Here is a 22,241-nt window from a genome sequence, read left to right on the forward strand (position 1 = left end):
TAATGAAATGATTTCCACACAGCGGCTAGGAGGGAATGTTACCTGTCACACACACACACACACACACACACACACACATTAAGTACAAGATTGATTGTAGTAATTCCAGAGGACATGTTGGAAATGACACAGGAACTACATCATTAGAAGCGTGATGAGAGCAGGACGTACAGTAATCACAGACAGAAACAGATAGAAATGAACTGATGATGTGGAGTAAACAGGGAGTCGGGGCCGGTTTCTGTGAGTGTATAATTCACACACTCTGGTCAAACACAGAGCGGCTCTGTGGGGTAGAGTGAGATGTGTCCCCAGAGGAAGAACCCGTGTGAACCACCCGGTGTGAGGGGAATATATATTTAAATTTTACTTAAAGTGAATGAGTTATGAGTGAGTGAATGTGTAAGTGTGTTGCCCTGTGAAGGGTGTGTCCCCATCTTGCGCCCAGTTATTCGGCTCCGGACCCACCGCCGCCCTGAACTGGATAAGGGTCACAGACAGTGAATGAATGAATGAATGAATGAATGTACTGATGAATATAAATAAACCTGCCTTGCCTTGAGGAGCACAGCCTTTGTTTGGTGTCTTTATTTTAACGGTGCTTTTGTTATTTGTTTTCTTTGACAGAAAGTGAGTGAGAAGGTGGGAGGAGCCGAGGGAACGAAGCTCGACGATGACTTCATGGAAATGGAAAAGGTGAGCTTCTGCTGATTATTATTGGATAGTTCAATAGATAAACAGAAGGTAGACGGAGTTTATTTACATTCCACACTTACGCCGGGGTCAGACACGATGTTGTAGTCTTTCAGGACGTTCCCTGTGTCCGATCAGAGCTATAAACTCGGGCCGTGTCTCGGGCGGAGACTGGGGACGCTACACGTTTGACGCGGTCCACTCTTCCTTCGCCTCGTTGTGTGAGTTCAGAGGTCGTCGGGAGGCGGAGCTATAAACTGTGGATCACGGCGACAGAAGCACTGTGTGAGACGCTGGAGGTTTTGTGCGTAAATGAAGAAGAAGTAGTAAAAGCGATAGCGGGCGGTTCCTGGGTGTCACGGAGAGGACGGTGTGGACCGTCTCCTACAAACAGAACCTGAGGGAATGTGTTACACGTCCAGAGCGTGTCCTCAGTTCGGTTGTTCCACTGACGGCTGCAGCAGAGCCTCCCTCTCTCTCTCCTCCGTGTTTACAGATGTGCTCCGGACAGAGCTCTGTCTCCTGTTGGTCATCGTCAGGAACAGGCTTGACTTTTCCTCAGGGAGTCGTGGAGCGTTCCGATGTTGGAAATTTGTCAGAAACGAAGCAAACGTGTCACAACTGGGCTAAATGTGCGTAGTCTGAGCTGCTGATGCTCGCCTTTCAAATTTAAAAGTGAGCGGAGCACACTTCACCACAGTTCATCCCCCTTTCTCTTTAAAGGATGTAAAGAAACGCAGGCTGTAAACTCAGACACAGCTCTCCCTCACTCTCCATAAAGACGCAGTCTGGGAGCGATTGATATTTCTCTCTGTCTCTCAGTGGCAGATGGTCCAATTATTTTTAATATCACCAAGAAACACCCAGCGCAGACTGTTCCTCCCCGAGACTCTGCTCTGTGTGTTGTTTTTCTTCCAAAGGCTGTGGTATTCAGTCGCGGTGAACTCTCGGTTTTATAAGATCAGAGTCACGACGAAGCACTTCTGAAGGAGGTCAGGGAAATAAAAGCATGGTTTAAGCTTGTTTTTCTGATGTTTTTCTGTAGAAAATGGACACCACCAGCCGGGCAGTGCTGGACATCATGACCAAGACCACTGAGTATCTACAGCCCAACCCGGGTGAGAGAGCGTACAGTATAAAATACACACACACACACACACACACACATCCTCTGCCTTGTGTAACTTCTTTGTATTTCATATACCTTAACAAACATTAGTTTCCATTTAAAAACTAATGCTCTTAATAATCACAGATCTCTCAGGAGTCGACTCAGTGGAAGATAAATGCTGTTTTATACAGGCGCCTTAAAACAATACCGCCTTAAAACAATACCGCCTTAAAACAATACCGCCTTAAATCTTGATTGCATTGACATGTTGAAATCAGTGTTGAAATGTGTTTGTGCGTGCGTGTGTGTGTGTGTGTGTGTGCGTGTGTGTGTTCTCAGCGACCCGGGCTAAGATGAGCATGATGAGCTCCATGTCTAAGATCCGTGGGGGCGATAAAGGGCCGGGATACACTCAGGCCGAGACGTTGCTGGGAGAGAGCATGCAGAGGTTCGGCAGGGAGCTCGGAGAAGAATCCAACTTCGGTAAATTCAGCTCTGTTTCGTCTAAACACACTTCAACATAACACACACCATTACGATGAGTTTCCATAGATACAGAGATGCTGAATACTGTAGACATGGATGCAGTGACATCATTGATAAAGTTTGATGTTGCCACCAAGGATGCAGGGTTACCATGGATACAAAACATTGCTGTCATGGATGCAGGGTTGCAATCGATGTTGAATGATGTTGGCACCAGGGATGCAGGGTTACTATAGATACAGAGTATTGTTGTTATTTATGCATGGTTACCATGTGTACTGAATACTGCTTTCATGGATGTAAGATTGCCACAGATACAGAAAGTATACAGGGTTGCCATGGATACAGGGTTATGTTGCCACTACGGATGCGGGGTTACCATTGATACAGAACATTGCTGTCTTGGATGCAGGGGTACCACAGATACAGAATACTGCTGTCTTGGATGCACGGTTGCCATGGATACATAATATTGCTTTCATGGATGCAGGGTTGCCATGGATACAGAAAGATGTTGCCAGTACTGATGCAAAGTTGTCATGGTTCACAAATGGTCTTGCCATCATGGATGCAGGGCTGCTGTTGTCATGGACGCTGGGTTGCCATGTGTACACAATGATGTTGCCACAATGGATGCAGGGTTGCCATGGACACGGAATACTGCTTTCATGGATGCATTGTTAGCATGACTACAGAAAAATGTAGCCAGCATGTATGCAATATTGTCATTGATAAAGAATGATGCTGTTGCCAAGGATGTAGAGTTACCACAGATACAGAACATTGTTGTCATGGATGCAGGGTTGCCATTGATACAGACAGATGCCTGCACTGATGCAAGGTTGTCATGGCTAAATAATGTTGTTGCCACTATGAATGTAGAACATTTCTCTCTTGGATGCAGGGTTGCCGTGGATACAGAAGGATGGTCCTACTACAGCTTTATTTAATTTTCACTAGTGAATAGGTGCGAGCCTGTTGTGAACGCAGGTTATTTATGCTCGTATGGATGCGAGGCTGGAATATCTAGTGATACCATGTATGTTGTATGTGTTCAGGCCTGGCTCTGATTGATGCTGGAGAGGCGATGCGGGAGCTGGGGGAGGTGAAGGATGCTCTGGACATGGAGGTGAAGCAGAACTTCATCGACCCCATGCAGAACATGCACGACAAGGACCTGAAGGAGATCCAGGTTAGCAAGTCATTTCTGTTTTGTTTCTTTCAGACCTTTAGCAGCAGTTTTTATTGATCGGGAACAAACCTCGTTTTTTTGACGGTCTGCTTGAATGCAGTCAAATCCTCACAGCATTCCAACATTAATTCCGAAACCTTCCCAGAAGAGTAGAGGCCGTTACCGACTCAAAGGGGAAACCGACTCCTGATTAATATCCATTAATTCCCGATTAATCACCGAGGTTTAGTCGCAGAGCATCTGTAGCTGGACATCCTTGTTTCCTCGTGGTTGAGTGTGAGACAGAGTGTGTCTGGGCTCGTAATGAAATGACTGACCTCTCTTGGGCAAGGACGCAGCCTCTGCCGTGTCCCACAGCGATCCAGGCCTTAAGCATGTGTGTGTTTCCCCCACAGCACCACCTGAAGAAGATGCAGGGCGGCGTCTGGACTTTGATTATAAGAAAAAGCGTCAGGGCAAAGTGATGGAAGATGAGATCAAGCAGGCGATGGAGAAGTTTGAAGATTCAAAGGAAATCGCAGAGCTGAGCATGTTCAACCTGCTGGAGAGTGATGTATGTCTCTCTGTTTCTCTCTTTCTCTCACTGGCCACTTTATCAGAAACACCCCCCCTCTACTGACACTCACTGGCCACTTTATCAGAAACACCCCCCTTCTACTGACACTCACTGGCCACTTTATCAGAAACACCCCCCTATACTGACACTCACTGGCCACTTTATCAGAAACACCCCCCCTCTACTGACACTCACTGGCCACTTTATCAGAAACACCCCCCCTCTACTGACACTCAATGGCCACTTTATCAGAAACACCCCCCCCTCTACTGACACTCACTGGCCACTTTATCAGAAACACCCCCCCTCTACTGACACTCAATGGCCACTTTATCAGAACCCACCCCCCCCCCCTGACACTCACTGGCCACTTTATCAGAAACACCCCCCCCCCCTCTACTGACACTCACTGGCCACTTTATCAGAAACACCCCCCTCTACTGACACTCACTGGCCACTTTATCAGAAACACCCCCCCTCTACTGACACTCAATGGCCACTTTATCAGAAACCCCCCCCCCCCCCCCCCCACTGACACTCACTGGCCACTTTATCAGAAACACCCCCCCTCTACTGACACTCACTGGCCACTTTATCAGAAACACCCCCCCTACTGACACTCACTGGCCACTTTATCAGAAACACCCCCCTCTACTGACACTCACTGGCCACTTTATCAGAAACACCCCCCCTCTACTGACACTCACTGGCCACTTTATCAGAAACACCCCCCTTCTACTGACACTCACTGGCCACTTTATCAGAAACACCCCCCCTCTACTGACACTCACTGGCCACTTTATCAGAAACGCCCCCCCTTCTACTGACACTCACTGGCCACTTTATCAGAAACGCCCCCCTCTACTGACACTCACTGGCCACTTTATCAGAAACGCCCCCCCTTCTACTGACACTCACTGGCCACTTTATCAGAAACACCCTCCTTCTACTGACACTCACTGGCCACTTTATCAGAAACACCCCCCCTCTACTGACACTCACTGGCCACTTTATCAGAAACACCCCCCCTACTGACACTCACTGGCCACTTTATCAGAAACACCCCCCTCTACTGACACTCACTGGCCACTTTATCAGAAACACCCCCCCTCTACTGACACTCACTGGCCACTTTATCAGAAACACCCCCCCTCTACTGACACTCACTGGCCACTTTATCAGAAACGCCCCCCCTTCTACTGACACTCACTGGCCACTTTATCAGAAACGCCCCCCTCTACTGACACTCACTGGCCACTTTATCAGAAACGCCCCCCCTTCTACTGACACTCACTGGCCACTTTATCAGAAACACCCTCCTTCTACTGACACTGGAAGTAAAAGCCGGACATTTTGAAGGTCTTGTGTTGGTTTGTGAGTAATGAAGACTGTGTGTGTGTGTGATCAGGTGGAGCAGGTGAGTCAGCTGGCCGCTCTAGTCCAGGCTCAGGTAAACTACCACAGACAGGCCACTGAGATCCTCCAACAGCTCTCCGACAAGATGGAGGAAAGGTGAGGTTCCCCTGATAAACCGCTCCATTCACATTTACTGCAGTCCAGAGGGTTTAAAGAAACACTAATTAGAATTTTTAGGCCGCGTGACCAGAGCAGCAGATGTTTTTGGAATCAGATTTGTACCAAAAAATCATCAAACAAATCTTTGTAAACATCAAAAAAAGGAGTAATTTGAGAAAGAAAAGTCCCTGAAGCCACAAACAACTGAAAGATAAACGCAGGACATTGTCTGGAGCACAATTACTGACAAAAGTAGTTTATAGCAAAGGATTCGCACAGTCATCCAGTGCATTAGATACTGACCTGTGTGTGTGTGTGTGTGTGTGTGTGTGATGTTACCTGCAGGATAAGAGATGCCTCCAGTAAGCCGAGGAAAGAGTATGTGCCCAAACCCCGTCCCTCCCTGGACTTCAGCTCCAATGAGACTCTGAATGGGGGGATCAGCCACATCGCTCGCTCACGCTCACCAGGTGAGTTACACCTGTAACTGTACACCTTTACACATTTACCTGTACACATCTCTCCTGTACACCTGTATCTGTATAACTATGTACCTGCACCTGTAACTTTACACCTGTAACTTGCCTGTACCTGTAAACCCATATCTTAACCTAAATACCAGTACACCTGTGTGCCTGTCTACCTTTACACACGTACCTGTAGCTCTGCCTGTACCTGTAGCTCTGCCTGTAGCTCTGCCTGTATATAGCTGTACTTGTAGCTGTGCAAACCTCTGCTCCTGTCTGTAGCTCGTTTGACTGCAGCGCAGCCAGATTGTTATTAATACACTGCCACCTTGTGGACACACTCTAAACTGCAGTAATGAAGATATAGTTACACTTGATTATGAAGCAGGAATCTGAGGATCAGGTTTGGAGTTGTGAGATTTTAAAGCCTGTGTGTCCAGGAAAAAAGATCTCCAGGAATCAGGATGTGAAGTTATAATAACGTCTCTTTCTCTCTCTTTCTCTCTCCTCTCTCTCTTTCTCTCCCTCTCTCTCTCTCTCTCTGTCTCTCTCACTCTCTGTCTCTTTTTTTCTCTCTCTCTCCTCTCTCTCTGTCTCTCTTTCTCTCTGTCTCTCTCTCTCTGTCTCTTTCTCTCTCCCTCTCTCTCTCTCTCTCCCTCCCTCTCTCTCTCTGTCTCTCTCTCTTTGTCTCTCTCTCTCTCTCTCTCTCTAGTTCCTATGGATCAGCCGTGCTGTAGGGCTCTGTATGACTTTGATCCAGAGAACGAGGGTGAGCTGGGCTTTAAGGAAGGTGACATCATCACACTGACCAATAAGATCGATGATAACTGGTACGAGGGCATGATCCACGGCCAATCAGGCTTCTTCCCCGTCAACTACGTCGACATCCTGGTGGCCCTGCCGCACTAAAGTCATTACATAACCTTCACACACTCCAGCTAGAAATTACAGCCCTGAGACCCCCCTACAGCCCCCACCCCCCGACACACACACACACACACACACACACACACACACACACACACACCTCTTATTTACTGAAATCATCCTCTCAGACTATGAGAATATTATAAAATTATTCATCTTTCTTCCCCTCCTTTACTCTCTCACTCTCTCGTCCCTCCCCCCACACACTGGCTCTGTCTCTTTCTCTCTCTCTCTCTCTCTCTCTCTCTCTCTCTCTCACACACACACACACACACACACACAGGTGAACAGCAGATTTGTGCATGAGGGAGAAGTGAGTATATGTTTGGGACGATGCTAAACATCACAGAGAAATGCCACTTTGATTTGTTTGTTTGTTCTTCACTGTTATGTTTCTTCTGAAGGAGGTGTTGTATTTATTCTGTTTGTAAAAAAAAGGTGTAAACAATAATCACCACCGCCCTCAACCCCCCCCTCCTCAAAAGATAATAAACAAATAAACCCAACATCATCAAATAACATCAGCATCTTTTCAAAACAAGCGCTTTGGCCTGGGTACATTCTCTCTCTCTCTCTCTCTCTCTCTCTCTCTCTCTCTCTCTCTCTCTCTCTCTCTATCTATCTCTCACTCACTCTCTCTCTCTCTCTCTCCTGTAATTAAATAGTTCTCTTGGGACAGGAAAAAGGGGTGTGGCTTTAAAGTGGGCGTGGTTTAAAGGTGTGCAGTGTGAACTGAGGATGTGTTCCTCTTTGAGCTGGGGTTGGATCTTAAAGGGAAATTATTTTAAATCGTCTCACTCTCTTTCTCTCTCCTCTCTTTCTTCTCTCTCACTCTCTCTTTCTCTCTCTCTCCTCTCACTCTCTCTCTTTCTCTCTCCTCTCACTCTTTCTCTCTTCTCTCTCTCCTCTCACTCTCTCTTTCTCTCTCCTCTCTCTCTCCTCTCACTCTTTCTCTCTTCTCTCTCTCTCTCTCTCTCTCTCGTGTGCATGTCTCACTGCATCATTCCTCCAGCAGCGTTCCCCTCTCAGCTCCTCTGATTCTGTCAGTGTTCCAGGAATAACTGATCGTGGCTTTAATGAGCCGTAAATCTCTTAAAGATACTAATGTTAACATTGAAAAGAGTGAGGGGTGAATATATGAATGTTGTGAACGTTTAAAGCTGTTTCCTGATGAAGGAAGGAATTAAATATTGTTTATGACGAGGTGAAAACGCCGACTGTGATCTTTTTCCTGCGTCTTTCTCCCGTGTGAAATAAAGTCCACACACTGGTTCGTCACAGGCTGCTCTTCCTCAGGTGAACACAGGTGATCAGCTCCAAACTCCCACTGTGTGCTTTACTTCATCATGGCGCCACATCACTGTCAAAAGTAGAGGGGGCAAAAACACCAGGTGGAAAATATAAACAAACCTGTGTGTTTTAACATTTGTTGTGTGTAAATGTCCCTCTCCCAAATGTGAAATGTGAAATGTCAAATCACAGTGATGTGTGATAAACTTGTGGAAATGATGTTTGCTGAAAGAAAGCATTAGAAAACTGAGATTGAGTTGACTCTGAATCATTCACCCTACTTCCAAACGAATCAATTCTTTGAGCATCTGGGAGTCGATTAATCTGAAAAAGATTTGGACAATGTTCTGTTTTCTCCGTTTCAAAAAGAAACTCCAACGACCATGGCACACGTCCTCCATGTTTGTTTTTCTGTAGAGGCTCCTCCCAGTGGGCGGGGCTTATACAGCCTATAAGGCTTGCTGTCAGAGAATGATCAGCCAATAGCATTCACTGTAGCGTAAAACACAGTGTGGTGAATCTGCGCGATTAAAATCCTCAATAATGACTCCATAGGCTCCATTACTGCAGCAGACACTGGGGGGCGCAAACACAACACTAAGCACCTAGAGCACATTAATGACTAACTTTTATAACCTTCAAAACAGTCTGCTATAAAGACTGTAATTAAATATTTATAAATAGATTATAAGACATTTATGAACAGTAAAGTTTGTCATTAACCATTATAACACTCTCTCACACACACACACACACACACACACAAACCTGTGCCCAGTTTCACACTCGCCCAGTCACCACCAGACACACCCTCACAAGGCTAAGTGTTTAACTGGATTAAGGTTGTGATCAGTTCGCGTCCTCAGCTGTTCTAGATCACAGTGAAGACCCTCTTTGTTCTACGGTTCTCTCTCAGATGTTATCAGTGTTCCCGCTGAGCTAATTAGACCCTCTGGAACCGATGCATTACCACGGTTCTTCTCCAACGTTTCCTCTGAACTGAAGGGCGTTAATCGCCAGTTTGTTTCCTCATAATTACATTCACAGGCTCTAAATAAATGGTGCTTTTCCTCTGCAGGGGATCGGCTCGACTCGCGTTCAGCTGGTCGCTTTTCCACTAGCGCAGCTCTCCCCCCCGAAATGGAGCCGGAGACGTCTCAAAACCCCGTCTCTAACGGGAACCGCAGGCTTTGGAAAACAAAAAATCAGGCATCGTTTACTCGTTGTGTGGCGTGTTGTTGTTGTTTGGACTGAACATGGCTCCGCCCCCAGTTCCTCACAGGTTCGGCTTTCACTGGAGATTTTCGTCGGCCACCGACCCAAGGAGCGTCTGAACCCCTTCAAAAGCCCCTGGGGGGAACGCTATGAGCCGCCGCTGTTACAGCAGCTTTCACGTTTGTTGTTATCTGACTCTGATTTTACAAGCGGTGAGTTTGTGCTGGAGCTCTGCATTTTGAGGTGATTGACAGGTCTCTGGCCAATCAGAGCTCTGCAGGGTTTACACCTCCCCTGCTCAGCTCGTTGGAACCGTAAGCAAGTAGGGACTGAAAAAGAACCCGGTTCCAGAGCCAGATTTGACCAGTGAAGAGGTAATAGAGCTGAGTCGAGTCGTGTAGGTTCCATGTAGTGGAAAAGCACCCAAACATTGCAGTGAGGGTTTGATGGCAGCCATGTAACCTCAGTGAGAGCAGGTTCTGAGACATGGATCCCGAATCATCCCAGACATTATGAAGGGAGCATATGAGGGGAACCAGCCATTCATCCATCCATCTGCTGCTCCACCAGGATTCACACTTCTCCATTTGAACCCAAGCAGCCGGATCCTTGTCTCCCGTGTGAGGAGCCGATGACCACACTCTGCGGATTAGCAGAGATTCGTCTCGGTTCGTAAACGGGTTCGCGGTGTGGACGATGACGCAGCAGTGGTGAAGGGAAGTGTCACAGTTCTCAACCCCTCAGATTCAGCACTGATTTATATGAGTCACATTTAGAGATTTGAAATAGTCTTTTAATTCTCTTTCACCAGTGAGACCCACTCTTCATGAAAGTAAACACAGAGCGAAAGTGCTACAAAACTAAACAGCTCGAGTTACACATGAGTTTCTGTGGGAATTCAAACAGTGAATAAACACTTACAGACAATTTACACTTCAGACACCAACAAGATACAGTCACTTCTTACTCACACACACCGCTCCACCTTAAAAGATACAGTCGCTTCTTACTCACACACTGCTCCACCTTAAAAGATACAGTCGATTCTTACTCACACACACCGCTCCACCTTAAAAGATACAGTCGCTTCTTACAAAAACACACCGCTCCACCTTAAAAGATACAGTCGCTTCTTACTCATACACACCGCTCCACCTTAAAAGATACAGTCGCTTCTTACTCACACACACCGCTCCACCTTATAAGATACAGTCGCTTCTTACTCTCACACACTCCTCCACCTTAAAAGATACAGTCGCTTCTTACTCTCACACACTCCTCCACCTTAAAAGATACAGTCGCTTCTTACTCACACACACTGCTCCACATTAAAAGATACAGTCACTTCTTACTCACACACACCGCTCCACCTTAAAAGATACAGTCACTTCTTACTCACACGCACCGCTCCACCTTAAAAGATAGTTGCTTCTTACTCACACACACCGCTCCACCTTAAAAGACACAGTCGCTTCTTACTCACACACACCGCTCCACCTTAAAAGATACAGTCGCTTCTTACTCACATCGCTCCACCTTAAGACACAGTCGCTTCTTACTCACACACACAGCTCCACCTTAAAAGACACAGTCGCTTCTTACTCACACCGCTCCACCTTAAAAGACACAGTCGCTTCTTACTCACACACACTGCTCCACCTTAAAAGATACAGTCGCTTCTTACTCACACACACCGCTCCACCTTAAAAGATAGTCGCTTCTTACTCATACACAGCGCTCCACCTTAAAAGACACAGTCGCTTCTTACTCACACACACCGCTCCACCTTAAAAGACAGTCGCTTCTTACTCACACACACCGCTCCACCTTAAAAGACACAGTCGCTTCTTACTCACACACACCGCTCCACCTTAAAAGACACAGTCGCTTCTTACTCACACACACCGCTCCACCTTAAAAGACACAGTCGCTTCTTACTCACACACACCGCTCCACCTTAAAAGACACAGTCGCTTCTTACTCACACACACCGCTCCACCTTAAAAGACACAGTCGCTTCTTACTCACACACACACCGCTCCACCTTAAAAGATACAGTCGCTTCTTACTCACACACACCGCTCCACCTTAAAAGATACAGTCGCTTCTTACTCACACATACCGCTCCACCTTAAAAGATAGTCGCTCCTTACTCACACACACCGCTCCACCTTAAAAGACACAGTCGCTTCTTACTCACACACACCGCTCCACATTAAAAGATACAGTCACTTCTTACTCACACACACCGCTCCACCTTAAAAGATACAGTCGCTTCTTACTCACACACACCGCTCCACCTTAAAAGATACAGTCGCTTCTTACTCACACACACCGCTCCACATTAAAAGATACAGTCGCTTCTTACTCACACACACCGCTCCACCTTAAAAGATACAGTCGCTTCTTACTCACACACACTGCTCCACCTTAAAAGACACAGTCGCTTCTTACTCACACACACCGCTCCACATTAAAAGATACAGTCGCTTCTTACTCACACACACTGCTCCACCTTAAAAGATACAGTCGCTTCTTACTCACACACACCGCTCCACCTTAAAAGATACAGTCGCTTCTTACTCACACACACTGCTCCACCTTAAAAGACACAGTCGCTTCTTACTCACACACACCGCTCCACATTAAAAGATACAGTCGCTTCTTACTCACACACACTGCTCCACCTTAAAAGATACAGTCGCTTCTTACTCACACACACCGCTCCACCTTAAAAGATACAGAGTGGACTCCAGGTGGAGGCGGAATAACAAAAATGACTGGGACAATAATGTGGAATGAAATAAATCAATTTATTTTCCATTTACACAACATCCTCAAAACAAAGCAATAACAGAGATCCATTTTGAAAACTACATTCTTCTTAATAATTAAAGAAAGAGGAGAGTGGCACTGCACAGCAGTAAATCGGCACGGTTCCATTTGCCCGTTTAAGCCGGGTTTAGTTGAACGCTCCCGGGTCGACGTAAGCGTACGCCTGGAAATCTCCGAGTTTATTCCCGTGTTCATCGTAGTGGAACTTTCGGAAACACTGATCACAGAACAGACATGGCTCCATCGGAGCCAGAGCATTGTTCATAGTGATCCATCTGCCACAGAACGAAGAGACAAACAAATAAACATTTAACAACTCCTCCTCCTCTTCTCCACAGAGGAACACCGTTCTGGGTCTTAGTGGTAGTTTAATGGTAGTTAATGGTGTTTATCTGCTATGGATGTGGCTGTACCACTGTACGATGACAATAAAGGTGTCCATTGGCAGATGGTTATAATAATGCTTCATTTATGTTAAACCAGCCACTGCAGTAGGACCCTGTCTCTCTCGGTAAAAACATGAAAACTATTCAAACCTTTACTGATATGTTGAATAATCTCATATTTTGTTGAACTACAAGTTTCCATTCAAACATTTCACACGTGTTTTCCACAGTAAAGAAAGTTGGGCAGAAATAAATGTGAGTAAGTGGGGTTTTGATTTGCTACAGTTCTGTAAATAAACTTCAGATGACTCCCGTGATCAGAGACAGCATTCTTCTCTCTCTCTATCTCTCTCTCTCCATTTCTCTCTCTCTCTCCATTTCTCTGTCTCTCTCTCTCCATTTCTCTCTCTCTCTCCTTCTCTGTCTCTCTCTCCATTTCTCTCTCTCTCTCTCCATCTGTCTCTCTGTCTCTCTCTCTCTCTCTCTCTCTCTCTCTCCCCATCTCTCTCTCTCTCTCTCTCTCTCTCCATTTTTCTCTCTCCATCTCTGTCTCTCTCTCTCTCTCTCTCTCTCTCTCTCCCCATCTCTCTCTCTCTCTCTCCATCTCTCTCTCTCTCTCTCTCTCTCTCCATCTCTCTCTCTCTCTCTCTCCATCTCTCTCTCTCTCTCTCTCCATTTTTCTCTCTCCATCTCTGTCTCTCTCTCTCTCTCTCTCTCTCTCCATCTCTCTCTCTCTCTCTCCATCTCTCTCTCTCTCTCTCTCCATCTCTCTCTCTCTCTCTCTCCATCTCTCTCTCTCTCTCTCTCTCTCTCTCTCCATCTCTCTCTCTCTCTCTCTCTCTCCATCTCTCTCTCTCTCTCTCTCTCTCTCTCTCTCTCTCTCTCTCTCTCCATCTCTCTCTCTCTCTCTCTCCATCTCTCTCTCTCTCTCTCTCTCCATCTCTCTCTCTCTCTCTCTCTCTCTCTCTCTCCATTTTTCTCTCTCCATCTCTGTCTCTCTCTCTCTCTCTCTCTCTCTCTTCACTTTTTCAAATTTCCCATAAACTCTGTGGATGGAAAGCCCAGTAAAGCCCTGTGAAGTAAGAGGAGTCCCACACCGCTGACCTGCTGATGTAAAGGTGACACACACTGCACTTCCTGGTCACCACTCTGTGTTTGTGAGTGAGGAGCGGGTACAGAGTCCGGTCCAGACAGTCGTCTCTGTGCACCAATCTATAACAACAACAAAACCACAGTCGATCATGTAGAGGCATTAAATAAAATCTACTCTAAACATCAGCGTTATCAACAACAGACTCAGAACTAGGTTATGGTCTGGAGCTTTACAGCGCTGCAGCTGGCACAAGGCATTGAGCGGAGTGACTTGAGCAGCAGAGCTTTAATAAGCCACACATTCAATAAAACAAGGAAAGGGACAGAGTTAATCACCTGACGTCAGTGAGGATGACCACATGCTCGCAGTCTCCTTGGTGACAGTAAAGGTACGGATACCCCACCTTCATCCTCAGGTCATAGAAGCTCGTGTCCTCCATCTTCGCCGTCTTAAACTCGGGGAAGTCATGAGTCTTTGTCCACTCTCGTGTGACCCTTTAAACAGAAGAACATAACATTGCTGTAGTGGGATGCTCTTGTACCCAGGAGGTCCAGCACTCAGCCACTCCTCATTATGAGCCGCTGCTGATAGAACACCACTGGAGAGCTCAGCACACAGCAGAAGAGCGCAAACTGTTCAGATCTGTCACATCAGCCGACAAACACCTGCAATAGAGGCATTTCTGGGAGAAAAGGTTTGTAAACTTGAACAACTTTTGTCTTTGAAGAACTAAAGGTTCAAAATAATACGAGAACTGTCTGAATTTTTATTTTAGTTAGTGTCGAGTGGGTTGAGTGACTGTCTGTGAGGAGTGTGGTGTGTTCTCCCTGTGTCTGCGTGGGTTTCCTCCGGGTGACTGTCTGTGAGGAGTGTGGTGTGTTCTCCTTGTGTCTGCGTGGGTTTCCTCCGGGTGACTGTCTGTGAGGAGTGTGGTGTGTTCTCCTTGTGTCTGCGTGGGTTTCCTCCGGGTGACTGTCTGTGAGGAGTGTGGAGTGTTCTCCCTGTGTCTGCGTGGGTTTCCTCCGGGTGACTGTCTGTGAGGAGTGTGGTGTGTTCTCTCTGTGTCTGCGTGGGTTACCTCCGGGTGACTGTCTGTGAGGAGTGTGGTGTGTTCTCTCTGTGTCTGCGTGGGTTTCCTCCGGGTGACTGTCTGTGAGGAGTGTGGTGTGTTCTCTCTGTGTCTGCGTGGGTTTCCTCCGGGTGACTGTCTGTGAGGAGTGTGGTGTGTTCTCCCTGTGTCTGCGTGGGTTTCCTCCGGGTGACTGTCTGTGAGGAGTGTGGTGTGTTCTCCCTGTGTCTGCGTGGGTTTCCTCCGGGTGACTGTCTGTGAGGAGTGTGGAGTGTTCTCCCTGTGTCTGCGTGGGTTTCCTCCGGGTGACTGTCTGTGAGGAGTGTGGTGTGTTCTTCCTGTGTCTGTGTGGGTTTCCTCCGGGTGACTGTCTGTGAGGAGTGTGGTGTGTTCTCCCTGTGTCTGCGTGGGTTTCCTCCGGGTGACTGTCTGTGAGGAGTGTGGTGTGTTCTCCCTGTGTCTGTGTGGGTTTTCTTCCGGGTGCTCTGTTTTCCTCCCACGCTCCAAAAACACACGGTGGTAGGTGGATTGGAGACTAAAACTATCCGTAGGTGTGAGTGCGTGTCGCCCTGTGAAGGACTGTTGCAGATTGTTTGCTATGTTCAGATCTTTTTATTTTTTTCCATTTTAGGATCATAATTTTTCTCATTTTAAAACTGCTGTGTAAACACCCTGAATAAACAGGAACACCACATGGTACATGTTTAAACGAACAGTAAGTCATATTGACTGCATTATCAGCTTGAAAATGGCCAGCACCTTGAGCAGCGATGGGGAAGAGGGAGGGATATTATCCCAGAGAATGAAACCAGTTCTCAGAAACCAGGCAACAGAACAATAACGCACAGCAGGGCACGTACATAGACACACAGCCGTATTTATAACTGTGTGTACGTTAGCCGGATGTGGACTACAGCTCACAAGAGTCACTTAACAGTCAGAAATTGAGCAAATCCAAGTCCTCTCCAACACTGAGGACAGCAGCCTTTGACGTTGTGTCCGTTTCAATCGCATTATCTCTGGGGCGTCTAGTGGCGGAACCTCTCATGAGTTACAGTGAGTCTACAAACCTCCAACTACCTTCAAACACACATTCCACACACTTCTCAGCAGCAGACTAACCCTTGTGATGCAGTGTGGGACGTTTGTGGGAAAACGAGACCGAGACTGTGACCCAAAGCGGACACTTCTTCAAATCCATTTCTCACAGTGTTCACAAGACTCCGATCTGACATTTGAGCAAAGCTTGAGCTTTAAAAGACGCTCACTTCTAATGTCCACAGTCTCCACATTAAAGCTGCTCAGGTTCAGGCCTCTGCTGGGGTCTCTGGGGTCAGAGGTTAGATTCTGGTTATTGACAGGTCCATGGCATGTAAAAGAGGACGGAGAGCACAGTGCTGCAGCGGCTGCAACTGAACATTAAACATTAACTGTGTTTATACGTGGTTTAAAATCACAAGATAGGACTGGACAATGACAGAACTCTGATATCGAGACAAACAACAAAAAAGGCACAGAAAAACTCTTAAAAATAAACAAGGAACATGACGTCACCGTCACACGGAAACCTCTTGACTTTGGCAATATTCATATTCTTAAACGAACTTAAAAAACTGAGGGCAGTGCTCTGTAACGGCCGCCAGTCAGTGACAGACGCTGTAAATAATGTGCACTGAAATTCTACAAATCTGTTTAAATATATCACTGTTATTGAATTATCATCCACCCCCAACACAAGAGTACAACATTCATCACCAGCAATATTCTCCTAATGTGTTTCAACCCAGTAACACCAGCCGCTCCCTGAAGCCTGTTCAACCAATCAGAAGCACCCAAACACAGACGTGCTGTGACATCACAATGGTAGGTTGTAAACAGCTCTCTGACATAGTTTTTTCAACTAAACTTAAAAATGGACCAATTCCAAATAAATCTTCACCAGAACTATGTTTTTACTGAATATTCTCCACCGTTATTATTCATCTCCAGCTCCTCACAGCAGCGTGTCTCCCCCCAGAGGAGTGGAGGTGATCGGGGCTACGTCTGAGACATGAGGCTGACCCACCGCTTTTTCACAAACTGCCACAAACCCAACAGATGTGTCACAAACCCAACAGTGTCCCACAAGAGCTAGCACCATGAGCTGAGAGATGGTGGAAGGGGGGGGGTCACCCAGAGTACAATAGGGTCACCCCTTTCACACATGTGCAGTAATCCAGAAGTGTTCCAGAGTATTCTCCAAGGAGCTGTGTGTGTGTGAGAGAATTTGTCCCGTACATTACCGGGACTTTACCCTCCTCTCGCCCTGGTAAAGACTCCAGGTGAATTCCGAGGCAGTGTATGTGAGAACGGTGCGGGAAATGTTCCGGAGTTTCGCCTGCACAGGCTCTGCCCCCACGCCTAAATCACGGGTTTCATTTCCTGTTGCGGGAGCACATCTCCCGCGAAAATATCCCGCTGCATTTGAGAACGACCGCTCCGGGACATCTCCTGACCCGATACTCCAGAGTTTCTCCAGAAGCCTCTCCAGGGATTTTGACCACTCGAGAAAACACTGCACGGTGAAAACGACGAGTTTCCGTAATTATGATTGACTGAACCCTCGGTGTCCTTAACCAGTGTGTGTCTGACTGATTTAACTGTGACAGAGTGGGGCAGGCTGGGTTTACCTGCTGATATCACGACATTCTGGAAAGCGCATGTCGTTAAAGAAGGTTCCCTCGAAGAAGAAGAAGGCAGACTTGTAGTGATCCTAGGAAAGAAAAGATGGAAATAGTTTTCGTTGGTCTCTGCAGCTTTGTGTTTGCTCAGTCCACCCACTGTGCCCTAAATCAATGTGTATTTTATCAGAAACACATTACAGTGCTCCCTTTCCACTGTAGAGTAATGGAGGTAAATCCTACAGTGAGTGCAGATATGAGATAAAAGCTTTTTCTAAAACAGTTAACTGCCTTTATTCAGCTGCTTCTGTCTAATATCTTCACTGATCATTTAAATCCTTTAGAAATAATGAAGTATCTTAATTAACTTCCTACTAGTAATGTGTGAGAGAACGTGAAGGAGGCCGTACTTTGCTGATGAACTGAGGAACGATGTCGGGATTACTGCTGAACTCTCCAAACACCTGAAGATCACTGACACAGCAGATAGCGTCCCTCAGCTCCGTCAGTCTCTGAGATCCCAGCACACGCAGGGTCTGATAGGCTCTCTTGTATTTAAACTACACACACACACACACACACACAGAGAGAAAACCAGTGCTCTGTTACTTAGAAAACCAGTTCACACACAGTCTAAAGATTACAGGATTAATTAATTGTTAAGATCAATAGAGATCTGTGGTTAAAGTCAGGGTTCAGTGACTAAGAACATATGAGAATGCTCTATTTACAGTCATCTTCTGCCTCAAGTTCTGACAAACACCTTTAAAATGCTCGTGTCCGTCTCGGTGTAGTTCTCTGTGTTTGTGTGGTGTTTGTCTCCGGAGCTCTTACCCTCTCAAAGAGCACAGGGTACACGATATTGAACACGAGAATGATTTCTCCCTCAGGAACAGAGTTGATGGGGTCTTCAGGGCCCCTGCCCACAGCCAGCATCTCCTACAGCAACACAAAACACACACATCACCAGCTTCCACACTGTCCTCCTCCCTCCATCCACGACTGAGGGGCCCTCGAGCACGGCACCGGACGCACAACTGCTCCCCAGGCGCCGGGGGATGGCTGCCCGCTGCTCTGAGTGTGTGTTCACAGCCCCTAGAGCACTAGTGTGTGTGTGTGTGTGTGTGCCACAGATGGGTTAAACGCAAAAGACTTTTTCGTTGTACGTTGCACAGAGTGGGTGACCATCCACAGAGCGCCCCCCGATGGAGAACACTGTACTTAGAGCTGGACGATACGGGCATACAATTTATATCACAATATATTTCTTTAATTCGGTCGATACGATATAATTCTGATATCGATTTGAACAAAAAAAAAAACAAACGCCAACAACTGACATCATCATCAAACAACAACCTCTTGGCTTTGTCAATATTAATATAATTAAAATAACTGTAAAATTTAGTGAAATAAACTGAGGGCAGAGCCCTGTACTGAAGCCGGTCAGTGACAGACGCTGTGAGGAGTGTGGTGTGTTCTCTCTGTGTCTGTGTGGGTTTCCTCCGGGTGACTGTCTGTGAGGAGTGTGATGTGTTCTCTCTGTGTCTGTGTGGGTTTCCTCCGGGTGACTGTCTGTGAGGAGTGTGATGTGTTCTCTCTGTGTCTGTGTGGGTTTCCTCCGGGTGACTGTCTGTGAGGAGTGTGATGTGTTCTCCCTGTGTCTGTGTGGGTTTCCTCCGGGTGACTGTTTGTGAGGAGTGTGGTGTGTTCTCTCTGTGTCTGTGTGGGTTTCCTCCGGGTGACTATCTGTGAGGAGTGTGGTGTGTTCTCCCTGTGTCTGTGTGGGTTTCCTCCGGGTGACTGTCTGTGAGGAGTGTGGTGTGTTCTCCCTGTGTCTGTGTGGGTTTCCTCCAGGTGACTGTCTGTGAGGAGTGTGGTGTGTTCTCCCTGTGTCTGCGTGGGTTTCCTCCGGGTGACTGTCTGTGAGGAGTGTGGTGTGTTCTCCCTGTGTCTGTGTGGGTTTCCTCCGGGTGACTGTCTGTGAGGAGTGTGGTGTGTTCTCCCTGTGTCTGTGTGGGTTTCCTCCGGGTGACTGTCTGTGAGGAGTGTGATGTGTTCTCTCTGTGTCTGTGTGGGTTTCCTCCGGGTGACTGTCTGTGAGGAGTGTGGTGTGTTCTCCCTGTGTCTGTGTGGGTTTCCTCCGGGTGACTGTCTGTGAGGAGTGTGATGTGTTCTCTCTGTGTCTGTGTGGGTTTCCTCCGGGTGACTGTCTGTGAGGAGTGTGGTGTGTTCTCCCTGTGTCTGTGTGGGTTTCCTCCGGGTGACTGTCTGTGAGGAGTGTGGTGTGTTCTCCCTGTGTCTGCGTGGGTTTCCTCCGGGTGACTGTCTGTGAGGAGTGTGGTGTGTTCTCCCTGTGTCTGCGTGGGTTTCCTCCGGGTGACTGTCTGTGAGGAGTGTGGTGTGTTCTCCCTGTGTCTGCGTGGGTTTCCTCCGGGTGACTGTCTGTGAGGAGTGTGGTGTGTTCTCCCTGTGTCTGCGTGGGTTTCCTCCGGGTGACTATCTGTGAGGAGTGTGGTGTGTTCTCCCTGTGTCTGCATGGGATTCCTCCGGGTGACTATCTGTGAGGAGTGTGGTGTGTTCTCCCTGTGTCTGTGTGGGTTTCCTCGGGTGACTATCTGTGAGGAGTGTGGTGTGTTCTCCCTGTGTCTGCGTGGGTTTCCTCCGGGTGACTATCTGTGAGGAGTGTGGTGTGTTCTTCCTGTGTCTGTGTGGGTTTCCTCCGGGTGACTGTCTGTGAGGAGTGTGATGTGTTCTCCCTGTGTCTGTGTGGGTTTCCTCCGGGTGACTGTCTGTGAGGAGTGTGGTGTGTTCTCTCTGTGTCTGCGTGGGTTTCCTCCGGGTGACTGTCTGTGAGGAGTGTGATGTGTTCTCCCTGTGTCTGTGTGGGTTTCCTCCGGGTGACTGTCTGTGAGGAGTGTGATGTGTTCTCCCTGTGTCTGTGTGGGTTTCCTCCGGGTGACTATCTGTGAGGAGTGTGGTGTGTTCTCCCTGTGTCTGTGTGGGTTTCCTCCGGGTGACTATCTGTGAGGAGTTGGTGTGTTCTCCCCATGTCCGCGTGGGTTTCCTCCGGGTGCTCCGGTTTCCTCCCACAGTCCAAAAACACACGTTGGTAGGTGGATTGGTGACTCAAAATTGTCTGTAGGTGAGAGTTTGTGAGTGAATGTGTTGCCCTGTGAAGGACTGGCGCCCCCTCCAGGGTGTGTTCCCGCCTTGCGCCCAATGATTCCAGGTAGGCTCTGGACGACCACCGCGACCTTGAACTGGATAAGGGTTACAGATAATGAATGAATGAATGTTTAAAATCATATCGTTGCTACAGAAAACGTTTATATTGTGATTATATAACGATAGTGAATTATCGTCCAGCCCTAAATGCACTTACATCACGTTTACTCTTCACCAGAGTTTCGACACACCTTCGGACACGATGTACTCACCATTTCATTGGCGTAGAGGTCGTGTCTCCCCAAGTTTTCGCGTATCAGAGACTTTCTATAGTCTTGCTTCCTCTTCTGGAGTCTGAAACAAAGACTGAGTCTGTAATCCAAGTCACGGTGCACAGGTCTGAAGCGGTGCTGCCTTATTTCAGAGGGCGCCGATACTAATTTACATCACAATTAAGACTTGTGTTTTGAGGTCAAATGTCAAAACTACAAACGCAAAATTTCAGTTTCTCACATCGTAGCCATGCGACATAATCCCCTCCACACGAACCATTCTTATTTTACAGGTACGAGAGGAGTGAAAGAACAGCGCCTTCTCCTCCCTCAACATCCACGACAGGACAGTGTCAGTCTTCGTGTTATACATCCATCATTCCAAACGAGTCATTACTAACGCATTTATTAATTTACACCACATTTATTAGGAGCAACACAGTGAAAGCTTGGCCTCAGTTCTCCACAGAACCATCAGTGTGGACTCACTTTAAAGTCGCCAGCTGTGGATCTGGAGGAACAACATCTGGATCTGGAGCTTCACCTTCTGGATGACAGCGCAGGGAGTCAGGACTGGAAAACAGAGGGAGGTCGAAGAACTATATAATAATAATAATAATAATAATAATAATAAATGCAATGTTGTGTTTGTTGTTTACCTACAGATGTGTTTGAGCTCGTGCAGTGTTTACTTGTTCCGTGTTGTTGTTTAAATACGTTCAGACAAGTTTGAATGTGTGCAGTGTTGGGTTTGTTTGTTTGTTTGTTTGTTGTTGTTTACCTGTAGCTCTCTCTGAGCTCGTGCAGCGTTTGTTGTTGTTTACCTGCATATCTCTTTGAGCTCGTGCAGAATCTCGGGAGGGATGTTGGTCTCGCGCTGGAAGGCGGACTCGTCCTGTTCGGGCTCGGTTCTGGGGAAGGAGAACAGCTCCGGGCTCAGTTTGCTGATCCACAGGTCCCTGAATGTTCCGATGTGAAAAGGCTTCGTGTTCATAAAGACATTTTCATAAACGGGAACATTTTCATCCTCGCCGCCTTCCGCCATCTCTACTTCTTCGAGCTCCTACGTCATTGACGCAAGGGTTTCTGGGAATTGTAGTTTCGTTACTGCACTATTTCTGCGGCTGTATCCAGACTGAGTTTATACAACTTTTAAAAACAGGTTTTAAAACATACTTATAATTCACACATTACACACATTTCTACAGGCGTACAGACGTAGACACTGATATTATTTTGATTTTAAATGAGATTGTAACATTAATTATTATTTTCACTCATTCACCCCGTAAACAGAATGTTAATG

At 47.1% G+C, this 22,241-nt stretch overlaps 2 protein-coding genes across 2 annotated transcripts in view; one reads left to right on the forward strand and one right to left on the reverse strand.

Annotated features, from left to right (window-relative positions):
- Positions 1 to 8,391, forward strand: part of sh3gl2a (SH3 domain containing GRB2 like 2a, endophilin A1) — a 34,898-nt gene extending 26,507 nt beyond the window's left edge. The window contains 9 exon segments of the mRNA XM_066678942.1: positions 628 to 696; positions 1,739 to 1,811; positions 2,144 to 2,287; positions 3,349 to 3,482; positions 3,878 to 3,893; positions 3,896 to 4,035; positions 5,447 to 5,550; positions 5,899 to 6,023; positions 6,733 to 8,391. Of these exon segments, the coding sequence (XP_066535039.1) occupies positions 628 to 696; positions 1,739 to 1,811; positions 2,144 to 2,287; positions 3,349 to 3,482; positions 3,878 to 3,893; positions 3,896 to 4,035; positions 5,447 to 5,550; positions 5,899 to 6,023; positions 6,733 to 6,929 (1,002 nt within the window). The 3' untranslated portion in view covers positions 6,930 to 8,391.
- A 3,886-nt stretch (positions 8,392 to 12,277) lies between these two features.
- Positions 12,278 to 22,042, reverse strand: snapc3 (small nuclear RNA activating complex, polypeptide 3). The gene is made up of 9 exons (XM_066679645.1): positions 21,760 to 22,042; positions 21,425 to 21,508; positions 20,936 to 21,017; positions 18,330 to 18,434; positions 17,906 to 18,055; positions 17,505 to 17,587; positions 14,102 to 14,260; positions 13,778 to 13,885; positions 12,278 to 12,562 (listed from the first exon to the last, which is right to left on the reverse strand). Exons 1-9 carry the CDS (start codon positions 21,978 to 21,980, stop codon positions 12,415 to 12,417), a joined length of 1,140 nt encoding a protein of 379 aa, XP_066535742.1. The 5' UTR covers positions 21,981 to 22,042; the 3' UTR covers positions 12,278 to 12,414.
- Between the last annotated feature and the right edge of the window lie 199 nt (positions 22,043 to 22,241).

This window comes from Hoplias malabaricus, chromosome 8, assembly GCF_029633855.1.
Source record: "Hoplias malabaricus isolate fHopMal1 chromosome 8, fHopMal1.hap1, whole genome shotgun sequence".
Lineage (NCBI taxonomy): Eukaryota > Metazoa > Chordata > Actinopteri > Characiformes > Erythrinidae > Hoplias > Hoplias malabaricus.

Excerpts from the sequence above, each read along its gene's own strand:
- snapc3 (XM_066679645.1), bottom strand. The coding sequence starts at position 21,980 with ATGGCGGAAGGCGGCGAGGATGAAAATGTTCCCGTTTATGAAAATGTC. Across the intron at positions 17,588-17,905 it reads TTCCTCAGTTCATCAGCAAA|GATCACTACAAGTCTGCCTT; the intron begins GTACGGCCTCCT and ends TTTCTTTCCTAG. Across the intron at positions 13,886-14,101 it reads GTCATCCTCACTGACGTCAG|ATTGGTGCACAGAGACGACT; the intron begins GTGATTAACTCT and ends TTGTTGTTATAG.